We start from the raw sequence: 20,532 nt of genomic DNA, 5'->3' as shown, positions 1-20,532 counted from the left end.
GTCGCACAGTGGGTTGATGTTTGTCTTTTCCCGAATAATAATTGATCCGACTTATTAAGTCGATACAAAGTCCATCTACCCATATTAACTTTACTTACCGAAGACGCTAATTAGGATTCTGTTTTTAGACTTCCGTTGATCTTAGATTCTATATCTGCCGATGACTTAGCCGCTGATACAGACCCGTATTGGAGTGGTTGATACTCTCAGTATTGATGAAATACCTCCATTCAGAATTGAAACTTGTTTGAAATAGCCAAATACTCCGCTACATTCCACATCCCCATCTCCTTCCCTTCTCCACTGCCTTCAGCCTCATGACATACTTCAATTGCGTATCCCATAGTCCCACTGTCTCCGGACAATCTGGACACTCGTAAAACATCAATATTGTGGATTTCAGAAAAATTCTTTATTAGAATAGAACACAAATAACTTTGTTTACATCACTTTAATATATATAACCTCTACTTGTTTCATGAACAATGTTCACCTCATTAGGAGCAAGTATATCCTGATGAGGTGAACATTGTTCATGAAACATGCAGAGATTTATTTATTTATTTTGTAAGAAACAAACAGCTTTTATATAATATACAATGATAGATATAAATATACAAGTTAACTGAAGTCAAGCCACAGAAGTTTCTTATGTTAAAGTTCATTGGAAATGAAGTTTTAATATCTTAAAATTAATTTGGTGTTAAAGGAAGGGGAGAGGAAGAGGAAAATAGGAAGAGGATAGGAGATGCTCCCGATACATAACGTACTCTCATATTAAAAATCGATCGTACGCATTACTTCATATCGATATTTCTTTAGCTTATTACCAATGCTGTAAAATTTTGTATTATATTGTGCACATATACGAGGGATTGGGGATTTTTTTCGAATGTTTGTTCTACACGAGGGTAGATAAAATAAATCAGATTGTCGGGTTGATCTAGACGGAATATGAAGATTTATTAAATTGGTAAGTTCTGGTGAGTCCAGACCATTATTTAGGTTATATTTATTAAAGTGATGGAAACTAAGTTATTTGTGTTTTTTTCTAATAAATAGTGACATCACAAAGTGATAAGCTTTCAGAAGAAATTTTCTTCGAAAAATTAAAAAATTAAAAATTCTTTATTTATGTATTTACTAGCTGACGGGTACCCGGCGTTGCTAGAGGTTATCCTTACGAGATAGATATATACTATAACAGACTTTTCTATAGGCTTTTTTAAGACATACAATTCCGCAGTATATTATTTTAATGTATCTCATAAGGTTTAGCCAGCGTTAGCAATGTAAGCGCCCGAAAGTATGTTTTTACGACTTGATTACAAAACATCTACTTCTCTCTATTTTCTATAAGTATAATATGCATGTATTGTATATATAAACCTTCCGAACGAAATTCTCTAAATGATAATGAAAACCCGATATTGTTTTATACTATTTAGAGATTTAATTGGAGGCCTCTACACGTAAGTTGCTGTTGTAGGTAAGTTGTTCAGGAGTACAATAATAAGTGAATAGTACACAACATAATACACTGAGTATGAACGATTTAAGCAGGTGCAAATATATGTTATCTTAGAGAGTTCTGTTGTACAAAGGAGTTCAATAATTGTATAAAATAACAAGATTACAAAATAAGTACTTACGGTATTATGAATGTAATTACAGAGCAATATGCATTCAATAAAAGTAATTTAATCAAGCTGATCGAACCGACATAGCTCAGTGGTTCAGAGCACATGACCGGACATCAGAAGGTACGGATTCAATTCCCGTTGGCGGCGTTTATTTTTACTCGGGAGATATTTTCAATTTGTATTGATATTTCAGGCGACTAATTATTGCTTATTATTATTTGTTATCCTCTATGCGAGTCTATGCTATGCATAAAACTTTAAACATTACTTAATATTATTTATTTTTACTTATTTTTACTCGGGAGATATTTTCAATTTGTATTGATATTTCAGGCGACTAATTATTGCTTATTATTATTTGTTAACCTCTATGCTATGCATAAAACATAAAACATTACTTAATATTATTATTTGGACTATTCACATTTTTGTAAATAATAATAAATCATTATTAGGTGTATTATTATTATAAAAAACGAGTAAAATTAAGTTTTGTTCTAGTTCTGTTATCATTTATGTGAAACAACTGGCCCATAATGATTATTAAAAGAGTACTTAGATAGAACCTTTACATACATTGAAAATTAACCTTAAAATAAATCAAATTTCTAAGTTAAAATTCAAGTTCTGTTATTATACAAATACTTTGAAGCAACAATAAAACAGAATAGGAATAAAACTTTCACAAAACTTTAATTTTGACATTGAAATTTGATGAATTGTTAAAATTCTGTGCCATTTATTTAAAAAAACTTTTCGATTCTGAAAGGCAGTCTTTCACCAGAATGATAATGAGAATACATCACACTGGAAATTGCAAAAGGCAAAGACATTTCATAAAAAAAGACGATAAATGTATAATGAAGGGTCGACGGTTCCTCTAATGGAGGCTGAGAGGTAGCGAGATGGGATTTGGAGGTGATGTCATGACTTTGGCTGAGTTTAATGACTCTCCAAGCTAAACCCAGTCTACGGAGCAACAAATTAATTCCCTAAGTTTAGAGACCGCATCATTCAACGTGTTCTTTCTCTTTTCAATTCTCGTAATACGTTGGACAATGCCACTCTACTAGCGCACTTGAAGTGAAATAGCACAAAACTGTGCTATACAAATGTCATGTTATTATTATTATTACAGAGTTTGAAGATGGACATTGCAAGGCTGTCCAAAAAGTAAGCACAATACGACTAACAATATAATATAGCTAATGATTTGTTTGATTGTTCAAATTCTATGAAACAACCCGTCCAGTGTTGACTGATTGTGAACAGCAAGTAATCTACTTCCCAAAATTTATTTTCCCCGTCTCAATACATGGGGTACGAATAATTTGATTAAATCGCATTTAATCCAATTGGATTAAATTCAATATTGAAGGATCTAAAACATGGCGCAGCTCAGATAAATGTAAATATAGCTAATTACTTCATTCCATTGTTTACTTCCAGATCCAGTGATATCATTATTTTTAATGAACTATGTACGTACCAAATATTATGTTAGCAGTCGTATTTGTGGATGAGCCACTTGCATGATGATTTGCAAGTATATGTATAAAATACATATTCGAATCAAAAAAAAAAAATATTTCTTTTTTTCATTCCTGGAAGATTTCTAAAAATTATCTTTTTTTAAATTTTTGACAAATAAAGTAGTCAGCCCACATAACCGGAGCATAGCATGACCGTGCTATGACCTCGCCGCGAATTATGGGAAAGGTACGAAACGGTGCGAAATGCCGCTTGCCGTTGATTTGTTCCTTTCCCGTAAAAGAGTCTTTAATACTTTTGACAGACATTAACTTATGTTCTGCCTAAAAATACCTATCTATTTGGGAATAAAGGTATTATTTCAATTTAGGGGTAGACCCAAAACTTCCCAATGTCCTTTAAAATAAAGTTTACTTATGTTTTTAACTATCCTTTTTGCTATACATTTTCTGAATGTGACATCACGAACTTAAACGAGTATGTTATCATTTAAGACAACATTAAACAGAAAACAAGGTAAAAAATTCAGACGCATCTAGGAAATTAATCCAGGACCTCTTCCTTACCTTAGGGGATGTGCTCAAAACCGCTAAACTAATTCGGCCATACAAACTTAATAATTTTTAACTGTACCATACTTCGACTAAGAGCTACCACAATTATCTTAATTTTCTTAACACACTTTTTTGGCTGCTATGTTTGTGTATGATTGAAATATTCTACTCGAATTTAATTGCAATCCAGATACTGTATTGGCTAAATACAAACATTTTTTAAATTTTAATGTGCAACATATAGACTTTTTTACAAGTCTAGGATGATTATTCAATATTTTTTAATAAATATTACAATTTAAGGTTTTACTCATAACGTTATTCCACGATAAAAATATTAAAACAAGTATTTTCAATTTATAGATTTTTTTTTACATTTCCGCATTGCCGGTTGAATTTTTGACAGCCAGTCGAAAAAGCATGCAAGAGGCCCACCGTGATATCAGCCGGTTGATGTCATCGAGTCCAATGACAGGTCGACACAAATATTTATAAGAGTCTTATCCTTATCAGAAACGCGCTAAAGATATGCTTTATTTTATTTTTATCTTCTTACCTGTCCGATAAGTTGATTGGGTTTAGATATGCAGTGCAAAGTGTATGTAGTATGTTAAAATGTAATTCGTCCTGCATTTACGTAATTATCTCCTTGTTAATTTCTGCCACCACACACCGTATTAATATGATAAAGGTTCTCAAGTCCGTTGCTCATTGTTGAGGATCGTGACCTCCACTTCAATTTCCCCGCTGGACAAATCTCCTCGACTCCTCGCGGTAATGCGCTGCGTGGAGGACTCAAGGACACCGACGCACAGTGGGCTGAAAATCGCCTTTCATAGACATAGACTTGAATTTTTCAGGGTATTTTTTTGGCTAGAAATGGATTCTGCTGATCATTACTATGCTATAAAATTTCGTATGAAGCAATTGCGTGTACAAATGAAGGAGTTATCATTTTTTTAAGAAAAAATTGTATGGCACTGACATTAAAAATGAGGCTATCTCTGGAATCATAAGGTTGGCCATTATATCCTTACACACAGATAAGGCCGGCATAGTCCAGTGGTAACGCATTGGACTGCCATTCCGAAGGTCGCGGGTTCGAACCCGGCGTGCGCAAATAAATTTTATTTGATTAATTTGTGTTATTTCACAATTAATTAATTAAAATAATATATAGTATATTTGCGGCACGTTCCAGAGTGGAAGATACTACCAGTATCGCCCTGGTGTAAGACCACCATTCAGAATTGAAACGTTGCTCCAAATGGCTTTAGCCGTGTTTAGTGACTAGATCTGAATAGCCAGGTACTTCCCCATCTTCCTCTTTCCCTTCCCCACTTACCTTCAGCCTCACAACATCCCCCAATTGGGGATGCCATAGTCTCACTGGCTCCAGACGGGAGCAGTTGGGACTCTTGTGAGGTTATTAACTATAAAAAAAAAAAAAAAAAAAAAATACTACTATTTATTTGTATTTTTTTGACATATTTCGTATTGTGGCGCAACTTGCGATTTTTTTTTTTAAATCCTCAAAGTGAAAAAAAAACTTTATGTTGATGATGTATTTTAATGCTTAAATGCTTTACATATGAGTGTTCTTTGTCTAATTTACAATATTTTATTGACACTATAAACCAAAATAGTCTAAGAAATAAAAAAAAGTTTTTTTACCAATGTGGCGATATATCTACTATTCATGGTGGGTATTTAGAACTTTTAATTGTATTGGATTGTATGATTGACACTAATTGCAAAATCAAAGTTAAAATCAAAATTAAAGCAATTGCTTCATACGAAATTTTATAACATAATAATTATCAGCAGAACCCATTTCTAGCCAAAAAAAAGACCCTTGAAAATTCAAGTCTCTATGTCTATGAAAGGCGATTTTCAGCCCACTGTGCGACGTACCGGATGCCAGTGATACTTGGTCACTCTGGCGAATTGGTGACCTTCCGCGTGCTTTTCTGCCTTTAGCCTTGCCAGGGACTATGAGTTCCTCCAAGTTGGAGTCCTGAGTTTGGCGACCAACGTGTCCAAAGTATCTTAAAATACGTTGTATGCAGACAGTTTAAAGTCTATTGTGGATGCCTAGTTCTTATGCATTTGATATACGCAACTGGTTGTGCCACCGTGGTGACCCGGCCTATGACTTATAACTTCAGATTTCAGAAGTTTCCGGTTGTTCGGAGTTAGAGTGTTGTAGGTCAAATAGGACTAATTGGAGGAAAAATAGTGGAACTATTATCTGTCTAAATATAATGCATCAATAAAGATAGTCTGAATACCCAACATTTCAGTTCCAATTTTGAAAATGGCAATAAAAATAATTTTATGCACTAGAAGGTACTTTATCGCTTGTCTGAATTCTCCAAATAAACACTTCCAATTTTGAGAATGATTTATTTATTTTACGCTTATTGAGGCTTTTACATACATATATAACAATATTTAAGAAATTATACTCGTAAATAGTGCAGGAAATGGCTGTTTAAAACACATAAAAATAAAAATATTGTTGAATTTGATCCACGCAGTATGTAGGTACAAAATATAAATATGAAAAATCCAAAATATTTTTTTTCTTTCAGCCGATAAAATACTGTTTACGTGCAAGATACTGTAATACTGTCAATTTAAATAGCTTTATCAAAATATTCCCCTACTTCATGAAAAAAACTTCAATAAGGTATGCTTATATAATGAAATTGATTTACTAAATATATCAACAACATCGGAGTATTTGTTTCCTAGCTGTTGAATCCATCAATTAAGTCTATAGTCGCATAGGATGATGATACAATTCAAAGCAAAAGTTGTACAGTTCATTGAACCGGAGTTACAGACAGAGGCATTACTGAAATTAGTATGTTTTTAATAAAAGTACCAACCATTAGTTTTATCCATTACATTTTGGGAACATGACGTCCAGCATATTGTAAATCTTTCTCTCCCGATGTGTTTAGCCGTGAAGCGAAGCAGCGAATTATATTGAGTACCACTAAAAATATATTTTTTAAATACATTTAATATCTTATTTACATTTGTATTATTTGGTAGTTACTATTACTAGCGCTGAGTCACTTTCAAAGCGGACCGGCGTTTTTTTTCACTCCATTGACATTACGTATTGCAAAGTGTACGTGCTGCCGATAGAAGTCAGTGTTCTGGGCGTGTCCGTGTACCCGAGGAAAGGCCCAGAGTGGTGTATACTCTCAGTATCACCCTGGTAAAATACAACAATAGAGATGTTGTTAGGTCCTACATTTGAATAGCTAGGTACTTATTTAAAACTCCTTACCTCCTTACTCCCCTCGGCTTCATAAATTATGATAATATACATATACACCCCACTGGCTCTGGAATGTTGGAACTCTTCTGCGAAATTCGTTTAAAAAACAGTCAATTTTAACTTACTACCTGTGAAATTCATCAAATAAGATTCTCTCGTGAACTAATCAATGTTTTATTTTTTTTATTAATCAAAAAAAATTATATTGTTAAGAGGAAGCTACAAGCCAAAAATGTGTATATTCTTGGTATACCTTATATTGTAGGTAATAGGCATTAAAATCGCTTGACTAACGGAGTCTAGAAACGTTCGATTTCAAGCACAAAACTGGTTTTTATTTATTTTGTAAATAATTTTATAAGAAAGCAAAAAAGTTAATCAAGTGAAACTGTCACAGATAATCTTAACTATAATACTGTATTTTTTTAAAGTTATTTTCTTTATGCGTTCATACATTTATTTCTATTGAAAAATATTTTTTTTTAGTAGTTTACATTTATATTTTTTATTAAGTAATTTATTTTTTATTTGTATTCTACTCAAGCGAAACGATAGGAAAACCTTCAATTTATCTAAAGCATATTTTTTGGTATTCATCATGTACACCAATACGTTATAAAGATTAATCAGTATTGATTTGACACTAAGCTTCGCCTTAACATATTTTCATTCAATAAATTACAATTATATATTTTTTTTAACCAAAAGTAAACATATAATATATGTTTCTTGATGTTTATTAATACCTCCCTAATTTGGGATTTGGACAATTTGGAAGGCGGGTATGGTACCGCCGCCCCGGGAACCATTCATTGGATAACCAACACATCTGCCTTACGTTTGGTGACTTGGCAGGGGTGTACCGATTTCATAGGTTAAGTATTGTCTAGGTCTGCCCACCTACTGTGTGGCGGGCCGGATTTGGATAGACTGGTTGAGGACGATCTTTTTACCTCTTCAGCAGGACTCTCTCGACCAATCACCTTGCACAGCAGTGGGAGAGATGAATTCAAACGCCTGTCACTCCTGGACACCCATCTTTCATACTGTTTTCATTCTCAGATCTCCCTCTCCTTGCTTTCCTTAAAAACCTTCCACACAGCATTCGCAAGGAGAACATAATTATTTTTCTTGGTGCATCCTGCTTGGAGAAAATGTAAACAAATTGAGAATAACTCTTGTTTAGTTAGAGAGTGTAAAAAGGAGTAGAAGTATTTTTTTTAACAAATGGTGTAGTTTAGGAGTACACTTCTAGGAGTTTTCTGCTCAGTTCCAACTGCCTAGTTACTTCTTGTATCTTCGTTATTTATTTCGCCGAACAGCTGTTTGTTTTATTTGCTTTGCTTTGACACAAGTGATTAACGACCCGCCACACTAGCGAACAATTTGTTGTACGGAGTAATACCAATTTTATGACTCAATCGAAGTTCGGCTAATGTTATTTATTGATATATTTGTATTTTTTTCGTATGGGCATTTCTGTCAAAATTTGTAAATTGCGTTTTCGTCATGTTCCACATATTTGATTGGTTTTTTCATATTTAATTATTGTAGAATATTGGAACGTTGTAGGTATATTTTGAACTTTATCAGTCAATACAACTGTCGAACCTGCATATATTTTTGATTAATTATTTAGATCAACGGGAATAGTGTTTTTATGTCCCATTTCAGCACTCGATTATACAAAGTCTGATTTAGAATTAAATATTAAATTGGCTTCAAATCTCGACGTGCGCAAGTAAATTTAATTTGAATTTTTTTTTGTATATCTTGGGCATTAACTATGTAACAATTTCTAGATATTATTGTTTAATTGAGTTTTATTTTCCAATGTACATTTGTTACTTAAATTTTGTTTACTTTGCTAAATTTTGCTTTCACTTAAAACTAAGATTGTAAGATTGCTAAATTTTGTTTATTTTGCTACCGGTTTCGACACAACCGTCTCATTAACTAGCTACACGGTAGCAAAGTAAACATTAACTAGCTACACGGTAGCAAAGTAAACATTAACTAGCTACACGGTAGCAAAGTAAACATTAACTAGCTACACGGTAGCAAAGTAAACATTAACTAGCTACACGGTAGCAAAGTAAACATTAACTAGCTACACGGTAGCAAAGTAAACAAAATTAAATGAACAAATGTATGTTGAAAAATAAGACTCAATAAAATAAAAATGATTAATTTGTGTTGTTTCACAATTTATTAATCCAAAATAATATATTGTGTACTTGTGGCACGTTCCAGAGTGGAAGATACTGCCAGTATCGCCCTGGTGTAAGACCACCATTCAGAATTGAAGTGTTGCTTCAAATAGCTTTTTTTGTGTTCAGTGACTTTGAAGTGTTTTTTGACGGCCGGCATAGTCCAGTGGTAACGCATTGGACTGCCATTCCGAAGGTCGCGGGTTCGAACCCGGCGTGCGCAAATAAATTTTATTTGATTAATTTGTGTTATTTCACAATTAATTAATTAAAATAATATATATAGTATATTTGCGGCACGTTCCAGAGTGGAAGATACTACCAGTATCGCCCTGGTGTAAGACCACCATTCAGAATTGAAACGTTGCTCCAAATGGCTTTAGCCGCGTTTAGTGACTAGATCTGAATAGCCAGGTACTTCCTCACCTTCCTCTTTCCCTTCCCCACTTACCTTCAGCCTCACAACATCCCCCAATTGGGGATGCCATAGTCTCACTGGCTCCAGACGGGAGCAGTTGGGACTCTTGTGAGGTATTCACTATAAAAAAAATAAAATAAAAAGTGACCAGATCTTAATAGCCAGGTAATTCCCCACCTTCCTATACTCCCCATCTCCTTCCCCTCCCCTCTACCTTCAGCCTCAAAACATACCCCAAATAGGGATGACATATTACATAATAATAGATGGTTGGGAGCAGTTGGGACTCTTTTTCATAAATTGAAAAAAATCAAGTTTAACATTTCCGATAAAGAAATTAAATATTAAGTTTTCAGTTAGCTGTGATGCCTCATGTTGTGATGAGGTCATTTTTCAGCTCCAGAGAACAAATCCCTTCAGGGTGCTTCCAGTCTCCTTTGGCAGGTCAGAGTCTGACCCAAGGGACGTTTAATTAACCGTCTGCTTGGGAGTTCAGCTAACCCAGAGGGAGAATACTTGTTGGAACCCTTTTAGTAGATTAAAGGGTGAATGGAACCTTTGGGAAGACCAAGACAGGTGTATTATGTTTCTCAGTGGACCCACCAAAATTGATGTTAAAGTTTATTACACTGTCTTACTATTGTTGAACTGCTATAAATACGTGTAATACTTGCAAATTGATAAAGACTAATTGTGTTCACCGTTAACATTGTGCATTTATTGAATATACCTGTTACAATATCATACAACAAGCCCAAAGATGATATAGTCCCTTAAAAAAATTTCCTCAAAGCTTCCTGTGTTAGCTAAGTTAATTTTAAACAAATCTCCCTTCTATGTACAACTAGGTATGTAATTTTATACGTTTCCTTCTTCGCAACAACTATGGAGGATTGTTTCAGAGAATTAGTTATAAGGCGAAACTTAATGCCAAATCACTATTTTGATTCATATTTGTAACGAATTGGTGTACATTATGAATACAAAAAAATATGTTTTAGATAAATTGAAGGTTTTCCTATCGCTTCGCTTGAGTAGAATATAAATAAATATATAAATTACTCATTAAAAAATATAAATGCAAACAACTAAAAAATATTTTTTTTCAATAGAAATGTATGAACGCATAAAGGAAACAACTTTTTTTAAAATACAGCATTATAGATAAGATTATCTGTGACAGTTTAACTTGATTAACTTTTTTCCTTTCTTGTAAAATTACTTACAAAATAAATAAAAACCATTTATTTGCTTGAAATCGAACGTTTCTAGACTCCGTTTGTCAAGCGATTTTAATGCCTATTACCTGCGATATAAGGTATACAAAGAATATACACATTTTTAGCTTGTAGGTTCCTCTTAAAGACAATTCTAAAAGTTAGGGTTATATTTCCAAGACAAGAAATATTTTAAAACTTACAAGTCTAGAATGTACAAAAACTTATTAAAAGAATATTTTATTTAAAATGTAAAAAAATATATCTAAATACTAGACTGCCCAACATAAATACTCAACCAGAGCAATAAGCCAAAATATAATGGTTACTCCCAGTTTGAACACATCTTTTGGACAGAGAAATATTAAATTCTATGCTACGAAACTATACAATGCTCCATCAAATCAAACAAAAAATAACGGAAATGAATACATTTAAGACAACAGTAAAAATATGGCTAAGAGAACAAAGTGATATTCAACGTACAAACATTATAAAGACGAACTTGAAAGTAAATACAAAAGTTTAAAACTACAGGTGACCTCAGAACAGGAAACCCTAGTGAGGAAACATCATGCACAAAGTTTGCAATTGCAACTAATAAAAAAAAAAAGTTCTGTGAAAGTCCTATTAAAATTCTGTTACTATATCATTATGGGTCAGTTGTTTCGCACAACTGAAATCATAACGGAACATTAATAGAATTTAAAAATTAACTTAGAAATTTGATGAATTGTTCAAACTATGCGAAACAGCCCGTCTTAAGTTTCGCTTCGTCAATAGTCTTTGTTCGTAAGTTTACAGATCAGCTAACAGTCAGTGAGGTAGGTGTATGATATACCTCAATGCTAACAGTACATATAACATTAGATTGTATTCTATTAGACGGTGTCGACTTTCGTTTGTCTACTGAAGTATCTCCTGTTATGGAATACGCTGAGAACTAGGCGGGATATTCAATCTAGCGTGGGAAATGATACCAATTTATAACTTCGCAATACACAATCTGAGGGTTGTGCGGATCTTTGTTATTTACTTGATTGGCGCAGATCCGTGAAAAATCACGGGATATGATAATAACTGTAAGATTTGTGAAGCTGAAAGTATTTATGAAATATATATAAGGTTTCCGATACCTCAATGTGTGTGTCCCCGGGTAAGGTGCACCAACTTCGGGAGGTGATTCTAAATGTTAGTACAAGTAAAAAAAAACTTTTTTAGAAATTCTTTATTTAAGGTTGAAGTTGAATAGTTTGTATGGAAAAATATAAGATGGAATTTCTAAAAAAAATATTGATCTATTTTACATCTACCATCATGTAGAATCTCACCCCGAATATCAAATACGAGTCGATCAGAAATTTACCTTTCGAATGTAAACTTGAAAAATCAAGTCAAAATTTCAAACAAACTAAAAATTTCGAATATAGAATTTTTCATTAATAAAAATAATTTAAAAAACGAGGTAGGTACTATTTTTATCGCTTGTCTGAATTAAAACAATCACATCAAATTTTGTAAATTTAAAAGCAAATGTGAGATCATTGAACGTGAATAATTTCACGCAGGAATAACTAACTCACTTCACGCACCGACAACCGAAATTAGTATTTTTGATTAACCAAGCAAATTCAAGTTGATTGTTTGTACATCCATTTACTAATTTATCAATTTGCGCTTCCAGGTTTCGAATCCACGTTCGGAGCATAGGATATCAACCGCTTGGAGATTCTTGTTTAAAATATTAAATAATTATTTTATTATTATCGACATTATCAGTTTGCGGTTTTATGCGGCATCGCTTTCATAATTAATTATTTATAATAATTTTGAGTTAATACTTTACTCGATATCATCATTCTGTTGTGGTTTTCCGTCAACATTCGACAGATGCAGACAAACTGTCATGCTAAATCCATCATGATACATACATCCATTTTGACTGAAATTTTCGCGTTTGCGATAAAGCGAATATTTGCATTTTCACGCGAATAATGGGAAATTATCGATTAGCTTAAATTTTCCCTTGAATCTTGTTCAATCTCTCGTAACACTTTTACAAGAGTTAGTAGATATTACAAATAACCTCATATAACAATAAGATGTGGTAAGCAAAAACCCAAGCGTGTCTGATTTCGGCAAAGAGGGAGATCAATGACTGTCTGGTGCAATTTGATGGGAGCACTCTCCCCAATAAAGACTCCATTGAAATGCTTGGAGTTACTATATCAGACCAGCTCAAGTATCGGGGATCCATAGAAGCCAGAGTAAATCAGGCCTCCAAAAAGTTGGGCGTCTTGTACAGGGCTAGGAGATTCTTCAACAGTGACCAGCTGCTGACCCTGTACAAGTCTCAAGTCCGCCCAACTATTGAATTTGGGAGCCACCTTTGGGCTGGTGCCCCAAAATACTTGATAAACCTGCTTGAGTCTGTGCAAAGGAGAGCGATCCGTCTGATTGACAATCCGTTGTTAACAGACCGATTGCCTTCTCTGATGCATAGACGCAATGTAGGCATGCTGTGTCTGTTCTACAGGTATTTCAATGGAGCCTGCTCCAAGGTGTTAGCAGCATTGATTCCTGATGCACCGGTGCACGTGCGCGAAACTCGACGGACACGAACTGAACACCCGTTCACGGTTGACGTTGGCTTCATGAGAACGGGCCGTTTTTACGACTCGTTTTTGTGTAAGTCGGCTCGTATGTGGAACGAGCTACCGGCATCTGTTTTTCCTCCCTCCTATAATCCGAGCCTCTTCAAGGCCCGCATTAACAAATCCCTTCCTACAGCCCCTACCTTACTCCGCCTCACAACGCCGCCCAACCGGGTGGTGACATAGTTCCCCTGTCTGTGCACTGCACAGGCAGGGACACTCTTGTGAGGTGTCACATAAAATAAAAAAAAAAGTAGAGGTATCAAAAACTTTGTAATAAATTTTCAACTCCCCCCCCCACTTTAACTCTGCCCCTCCCACCAGGAAGGAACTCCCCCCTCCCCTTAGGGTCGAACCCCCTCATGTGAAGGCTATAGCTACATCACCGCGTAAACTAATTAAACTAACTTTTTGGAAGGTTATTAAATATTATTAGTGTAATATATGATTGAAGAAGATAATACTAATAAATCTTGAATTTGAAATATGTGATCGACAAATATGACGTTTATTAACTAGGTCCCAATGGTCGAGTGTTTGAGACGCTGTTCCTGTAAGACGAGAGATCCTGGATTCCATTCCTAGTTGTGACCGTTATCTTTTTTTTTTAGTGTCTTGTTCTGTTTCACGTTTCGTTAAGATTTATTAAATTAAAATATCTTTTTGTGTATTTACAAATATTACTCTAAGGACGGGTTGTTTCACAGAATTTTAGCAAATCATCAAAATTTAAAAGTTAATTCACAAGTTTTATCAAAGTCATATTTATATTACTATCCAAGTACTGTGAAACAAGCGGCTCATGATAAAAATATAACAGAACGTGAATTTTGACATTGAAATTTGATATATTGTTAAAATTCTATGAAACAACCGGTCCTAAATGTACCGACATACCCAACTAACTATAGACTTTATGTCTACAAATCTGTACAATTAATACTTGAATCCTAATAAAAACCACCCAATTGCAACACTTCTAAGGGCCCGTTCCCACTTCCGTTTTCAAATCGGGGGCGGGTCCCGTTTTCAAAACGGATGCCCTAGTGGCTGTAGTGGATGTATGGAGCTGTTCACACTTGTCCGACACGATTTGAAAACGGATCCGACATTTTTTGTCGGATGGCTCGCCTACGCAGCGCGTCCGTTTTCAAATCGTGTCGGCACACGCTCGCTCATAGTGTTGTATGGAGCTGTTCACACTTGTCGTCCAGTCGTTCCGGCAGAGTCCCCGCCAAACCCCGACCCCTCCCCGCCCGCTCCCTGTCGCAAGGAAGCAGGCACGCTGCGTGCTTGTATTTGGTTATTTTGTTAAGTAAATAAATCAAAACTAAAATAATGGATAAGGAAATAAATCCCGAAAATTTAATACCACTGGTCGAAGAAAGAGTATGGTAATATTTTATCTTTAACTAAATAAAAACAAAACACTTGGTGTACACAACTTTTGTACATCAAAATTTTTATTTTATTTTATTTAAGTTTACTTTTTTTTAAATTTTAAAGCTTTAATGAGATGCACGGAAGAGCGTATTAGTTAAATAAACACATAATAAAAAATATTTGAGTGTTTATTGTTTTCTTACTTTAAAATATCGATAGCCTTTCTTCAGGACAAATGCACTTTCTCAATTTTGTATTTTGATATGTTAAGCTCTCTGAAACTCATTCCAGTAGATGGTTAAAGGAAGTGATAGACATTCTCTTAAGCCATTAAGCGCCCTTGAGGTGATTTTTCATGGTGAAAACGGCGCTATATAAATAATCCATTCATTATTATTCTAAAATAATTAAAGAACTTTAGTTCATCACTTCTTAACTCACCAATTAACACTTGGAAAATTCCTACAGAAAATCATTCGGCTATGATTGGGTGTACCCAAAATTTTCTTTTCACTTTTTTCCTTCTATTTAATAAGTACCACATGACAACAAGAGCTTCATCGTCGTCCATTGCGCACCATTACTGAATAATGAGCAAATAACATGTTTTTGTTGAATCGACAATTATTTTTTTTCGTAGAGTATGGTCCGTTTTTAAAACGGTAGTGTGAACAGGGCCATTGGCCGTCCGTTTTTAAAACGGGACCCGCCTCCGATTTGAAAACGGAAGTGGGAACGGGCCCTAAAGCATCGCAAATGCCATCGTAAATATTGCTCAAACCGATTAGTATTATTATATTAATGCATGTATAGTTTAGGATTGTTGTAAACGGGAGTGGCGCCATCTGTTATTTAAACGTTAATACCTTTTTATAGTGCCGATAGAAAGTGTATAAATATATCTAAATGAATTCGCAACTCTTGCTTATTAAAACAATTCAGTCGCTAGTGTAGAGGACCGCTAACGCCATAGTGCCAATAATATATATTATAAGAATTATATTATTATTTATGCGCGCTTTTTTTCACCTCGTGAATAATAATGAGTTAAGTCACCGATCCAAATAGCCTCTCACACTCAAAACTGTCGTGATGTCATTCGGTTTGGACAAATACCTTATACTTGAATACGGTGGCCGAATATGGCAAATGGCAATACCGGCGTACGCCTCTACTCCCCTGGCGGATAGGTGGATTGGTGTTGCCATTATTCGATACGCAAACTAACTTGATTTATCCGTGGGGGTATGCAGATAGATGGCGAAGCTTTCCTTGGTCTACTTACCTGATTAAAAATGACAATTCCGCAATCGTTACATATTGTTATTTTATTAGAAGAAATGTGTATGCAGGTAACTAAAGCAGGAATAAACGCAAATAAGAAGTTATCCAAATGAAGCTGGCAGTCCAAAATAAAGTGTTGGTACTGTTGTATCTCCTGGTTTTTTCACTAAATTTCTTATTAAAGGCAGTTGGAATAATATATAAACATGCCATCGATGGGTGAGCTCTTACACTAATATCATGGATATCACAGGTACCAACACTGATGTTTTTCACGTACAAAAACTATAACTGGGTAAAAAGAAAAGCAATATAAAATAACCACGTGTAATCGTGGTCTCGACTCGTTCAAGATACCACACGGTAGAACAGACGTTCTAGCACAGCATAGCATGACAAGAGTAATGGCGGTATAGAATAAAATTTCTAAGACAGCAGATAAATATCTTAAGGCGATGCCATACGTAGTAATGCAAAATCATGTGTTTTTGGTTTGAAAATTTGGTCGCCTAGAAATGTTTCAGATGCTTTAATTAAATACTGCGAGTAGAATACATCTTGGCCTTTGAAATAATCGAGTATTTTTTAGATAAGTCTTTTTATAAGCCCAGAAAAAAATAATGTATAAGTCCTATGAAAGCTGCTTTAAAGTTCAAAATCTCCTACTTACGAACCCATTTTCGGTTATGATTTTATTGTATAATGTGGCAAATTAAGTTATTTATAAAATGATCGAAAAAAAAAATATTTATGAACATCCACAAAATAAAATAAAAGGCACTTTTTGGCCATATTTTTTTCTTGCATAAATCAAAACAGGCGGATGGTGTTAAGCCGGAATTTAAACCTTATCGCCGTCTACGTAAGGGTTGTTATTGATAGCGGCTCAATTTAAAATATTACACGACGTAGTGCATCGCCTTAATGCGCTTTTAATATTTTTTGTATACATATCTTCCCAAATATTAAAAAAAGAAATCTTGTACTGTAAATGAATGACTAATAGTTCGATTAAACTCCAATCTATAACCCATCCTCAGAACATGTGTGTCTTTTCTAAACTAATCAGAGCATCTTATGTACTGGTCGCACCGGGACAGGAGTTATCCTGATGGTGAATAATTCTACTACTATGATTCAAAGACCCATAAAGCCGTAATAAATAATGTCCAATTGAGTATGTATCTATTTAAGTTGATCTTCATACCGTTCTTGGTCGTGTCAATTGAATAGTCAAGGACACATCCATTATCCTGAGGAATTCCTTGGAGAAATAAAATACTAATTACCTTCGTTCTAATCCGTAACAGGTGTTAATCACTTACTGGCTAATGAATAATGAAGCATGCGCTCGTAGTAATTGGATAAACAATACTACGAGCGATTATTCATTGTGCATTTGAACTTTTGTATTAATTAAATGAATTTAAGGCAAAAAACACTGACTCAGTGAGTAAATGTTGTTTTAACAAACAAAGAATATCCACAAAAAATAAAGAAAACGATTTAGCCCACAGACCGAAGGATGTTCCTAATAAATTGAACTCTATAAATACAAACATTGGGTTGTTTGACTTTTGGGGCAATGGGTTGGGGTTCTTCCTCCTTAATTTTACAAAAGTTAAACAAAATAATACTATTGACTGTGAGAATCAAATTAAACTTAACGAGATTAACATTTTTCATATTATTTCTCTCACCTCGAGTGTTCAAAACAAACAAATAAAAATTACACTTCTTCTGAAGATATCCAATTGATGAATAAATGCCACCTTGAGCTAGAAAAGAAATGGCATACACAATGCAAGGGTAAACTTTATAAATGAATAAAGAAACGCTTACCTAGAGAGCCTGCCGCTTAATCTTCCATTGTCAGTGGGTTCTGTGACATCAGCGGCGGTACTTTCCTTCGGCACTTCCTCAGGAGTTGTTGAACTGACACTTTGCTCTTCCGACGGATCCGCCTTTTTGCCGTTTCCAGCCGAGAAAGAGCCAGACCTGTGCAGGGCTTTAGCGACGGCTCCATTGCTGAAAACTCCGCAAGCGGCGGTGCGATGCTTGCCTTGGTGGTTGTGGAAGGACTGGTGCGAGGAAGCAGAGATCTTGGGGTAAGTGTGGTGGATGTGGCTCTTGGGAGAGCGGGCGCAGATAGCATTGGCGGCACTTCGCAGGCGTGACCGCAGCCGAGGACCTCCGCCCGGAGTTGTCATCATGACGCTGTCCATAACGTGCTCCACAAGAAGACGACCCAACGTTAGGCTTGACCGAGCAATCAAATCGGAATTCAGAAAGATGTGGCTGAATTTTGTGTCAATTGCAAGATTAGATCGACCAAGGACAGGTAGTAAATCTGGTCGATTTGGTAGCTTGCCATTGAGTATCCGACGATTGGTGTTTGCCAGAAAGACTCGCTCTAAATGATCGGCCTCCTAAGATCGACGGTACGAAGCGCTGATGTGCTGATGTCACCCTCCCAATCATAAAGTCATCGATTCGGAAGTCAACTCCGTTCACAGGTCATCAGATAAGCTCGGCAGACATCATTGACTTCATTTTATAATTACTCGATGTCATCAGCATCTATGAATAACAATTAATTCCGTCGCTAGCCAAGTTGGGATCAAATCAACTTAAAAAGTAGTTTCATGGATGTTTTTGAAGATATACGAATGTGAGAGATGGTATTAGATTTGTTTGTTTGTTTTGCTTCTTCCATTACGTCAATCGCTTCTTCGGCTTGGCTGATAGTGATATTTCTACGATCTAATCTCATCGTGTACATCTCTTCCTTTCTTCTTCGTCAAACTTATTATTTTCACAAACAGTTGTGGGACACAAAGCACTGATTTCAAAAACCACTTTTAGTTTTAACTGTTTTAACGCTTGTAAAAAGCGTCAAAAACCAAACGTATGTTGCAGTCCATTTTGGTTAATAACTCACTGCCAACAACTGGTATTTGCAACACTCACAAATGTTGGTGTTAATATCACAATCAGCTGAATAAAACAGGAAAAAAATAGATTAATTACCATTACGAACGTATCGATAAATAAATGATCAATTATGTCATCGAACAACTTATCAATCCGTTCTGGTTTCTAAAATTTAAAAAGACGCTTTAAACATTTTTGCGGTCGGCTTGAGTTATCTTTACGAAATCTTTTTTTGGACGTATTTTTGCCACATTTTTACATTCATCAAAATAAGATTAATTAATTAATAAAATTATTTTCGGGCTAGCGTGTTTATTGTAAATAATAACGCAGAACTCTGATCGCATATGAAAAAAAAACTCTCGAATGGCGATCTCCGGCGTCACGAATTTTGGACAGGTCGTCGTAATATTATTTGTTCATCAAATATGTAAAAAGGAAATATTATGTTTTGATGTATACTAGTAATGTTATTATACGATTAAACGAACATTCTGTGAATGTAAACGAAACCGTGACAAATTAAATACGAATAATAATATAATATCTGGCTACAAAAATACAATCATTTTACAAACGTCCGATAGAATAAAAAAATACACATAGCCAGCAATAGAATAGGCGTGACATCATTGCGGGCGAAATACAACGGCGATTAACCGACAATGGCCAACGCGTGAAAATAATGTAAAATTATTAACATTCGTTGAATTAAAATACGCGAGGGAACCCCTACATTACTGGTGAAAGATCCGACGTATTTAAATGGGCACACTCGAAGTCGAACATTCCCGGGTTACGAATAACCTGACAATGTTTGAAAAACTTCTACAGCATCATATTATATAATAATAGTTGACTAACCCGGCGTTGCTGGGGGTTATCCTTAGGAGATAGACATATACCATGGCTGAATTTTCTGTAGGCCTATTTATGATATATAATTCCGTAGTACAATATTTTGATGTATCTCATAAGGTTTAGCCAACGCAATATAAGCGCCCGAAAATATTATTTTTTCTACTCGATTACAAAACATCGATTTTTCTCTACTTTCTATAAATGTAATATGAATGTATTACATATACAGGGTGTCCGGAAACTCGTAGTACAAGCGGGAAACTGGTGAATCTACATCACATTTGGAGTCGATTTTGTAGTACATTTTTTTTTTATTTGAGCTTTCGTTATCGAGTAAATCGAGTTTGAAATTGATTTTTTTTTTTTTTTTTATAATCAAATTCTTATAAATTATTACTGAAGATCAAAGTACCCAACTAATTAAAACTATTTGAAAGTAAAACAAATGAAGAAACTCGGATTTGAAGCATTATTTTGAAATCACCCTTCATTTAACCCGGTGTAATCATAAAATATTTCTGCTCTGCAGGGTTAAAACATCTGTTATTCAACCCTAAACACCAGAAAAAACTTTAACCCTAAAATAGC

General features: G+C 34.8%; 1 protein-coding gene across 4 annotated transcripts in view; it reads right to left on the bottom strand.

Annotated features, from left to right (window-relative positions):
- The window catches only part of raw (NDT-like domain-containing protein raw), a 224,183-nt gene that overhangs the window by 123,326 nt on the left and 80,325 nt on the right, over positions 1 to 20,532 (bottom strand). For 3 of the 4 annotated variants that reach the window (XM_089643333.1, XM_089643332.1, XM_089643335.1), the window contains exon 2: positions 17,992 to 19,146. The exons of the other annotated variant lie outside the window; for it this stretch is intronic. In XM_089643333.1, the coding sequence (XP_089499459.1) occupies positions 17,992 to 18,374 (383 nt within the window). In that variant the 5' untranslated portion in view covers positions 18,375 to 19,146. The remainder of the gene's footprint in view (positions 1 to 17,991; positions 19,147 to 20,532) is intronic. 4 annotated transcript variants of the gene reach the window in all.

This window comes from Hesperophylax consimilis, chromosome 19 (assembly GCF_061612785.1).
Source record: "Hesperophylax consimilis isolate HC1 chromosome 19, BYU_Hcon_1.0, whole genome shotgun sequence".
NCBI lineage: Eukaryota > Metazoa > Arthropoda > Insecta > Trichoptera > Limnephilidae > Hesperophylax > Hesperophylax consimilis.
Note: the sequence above shows the minus strand (reverse complement) of the source record. Positions and strands in the feature narration are given on the sequence as shown.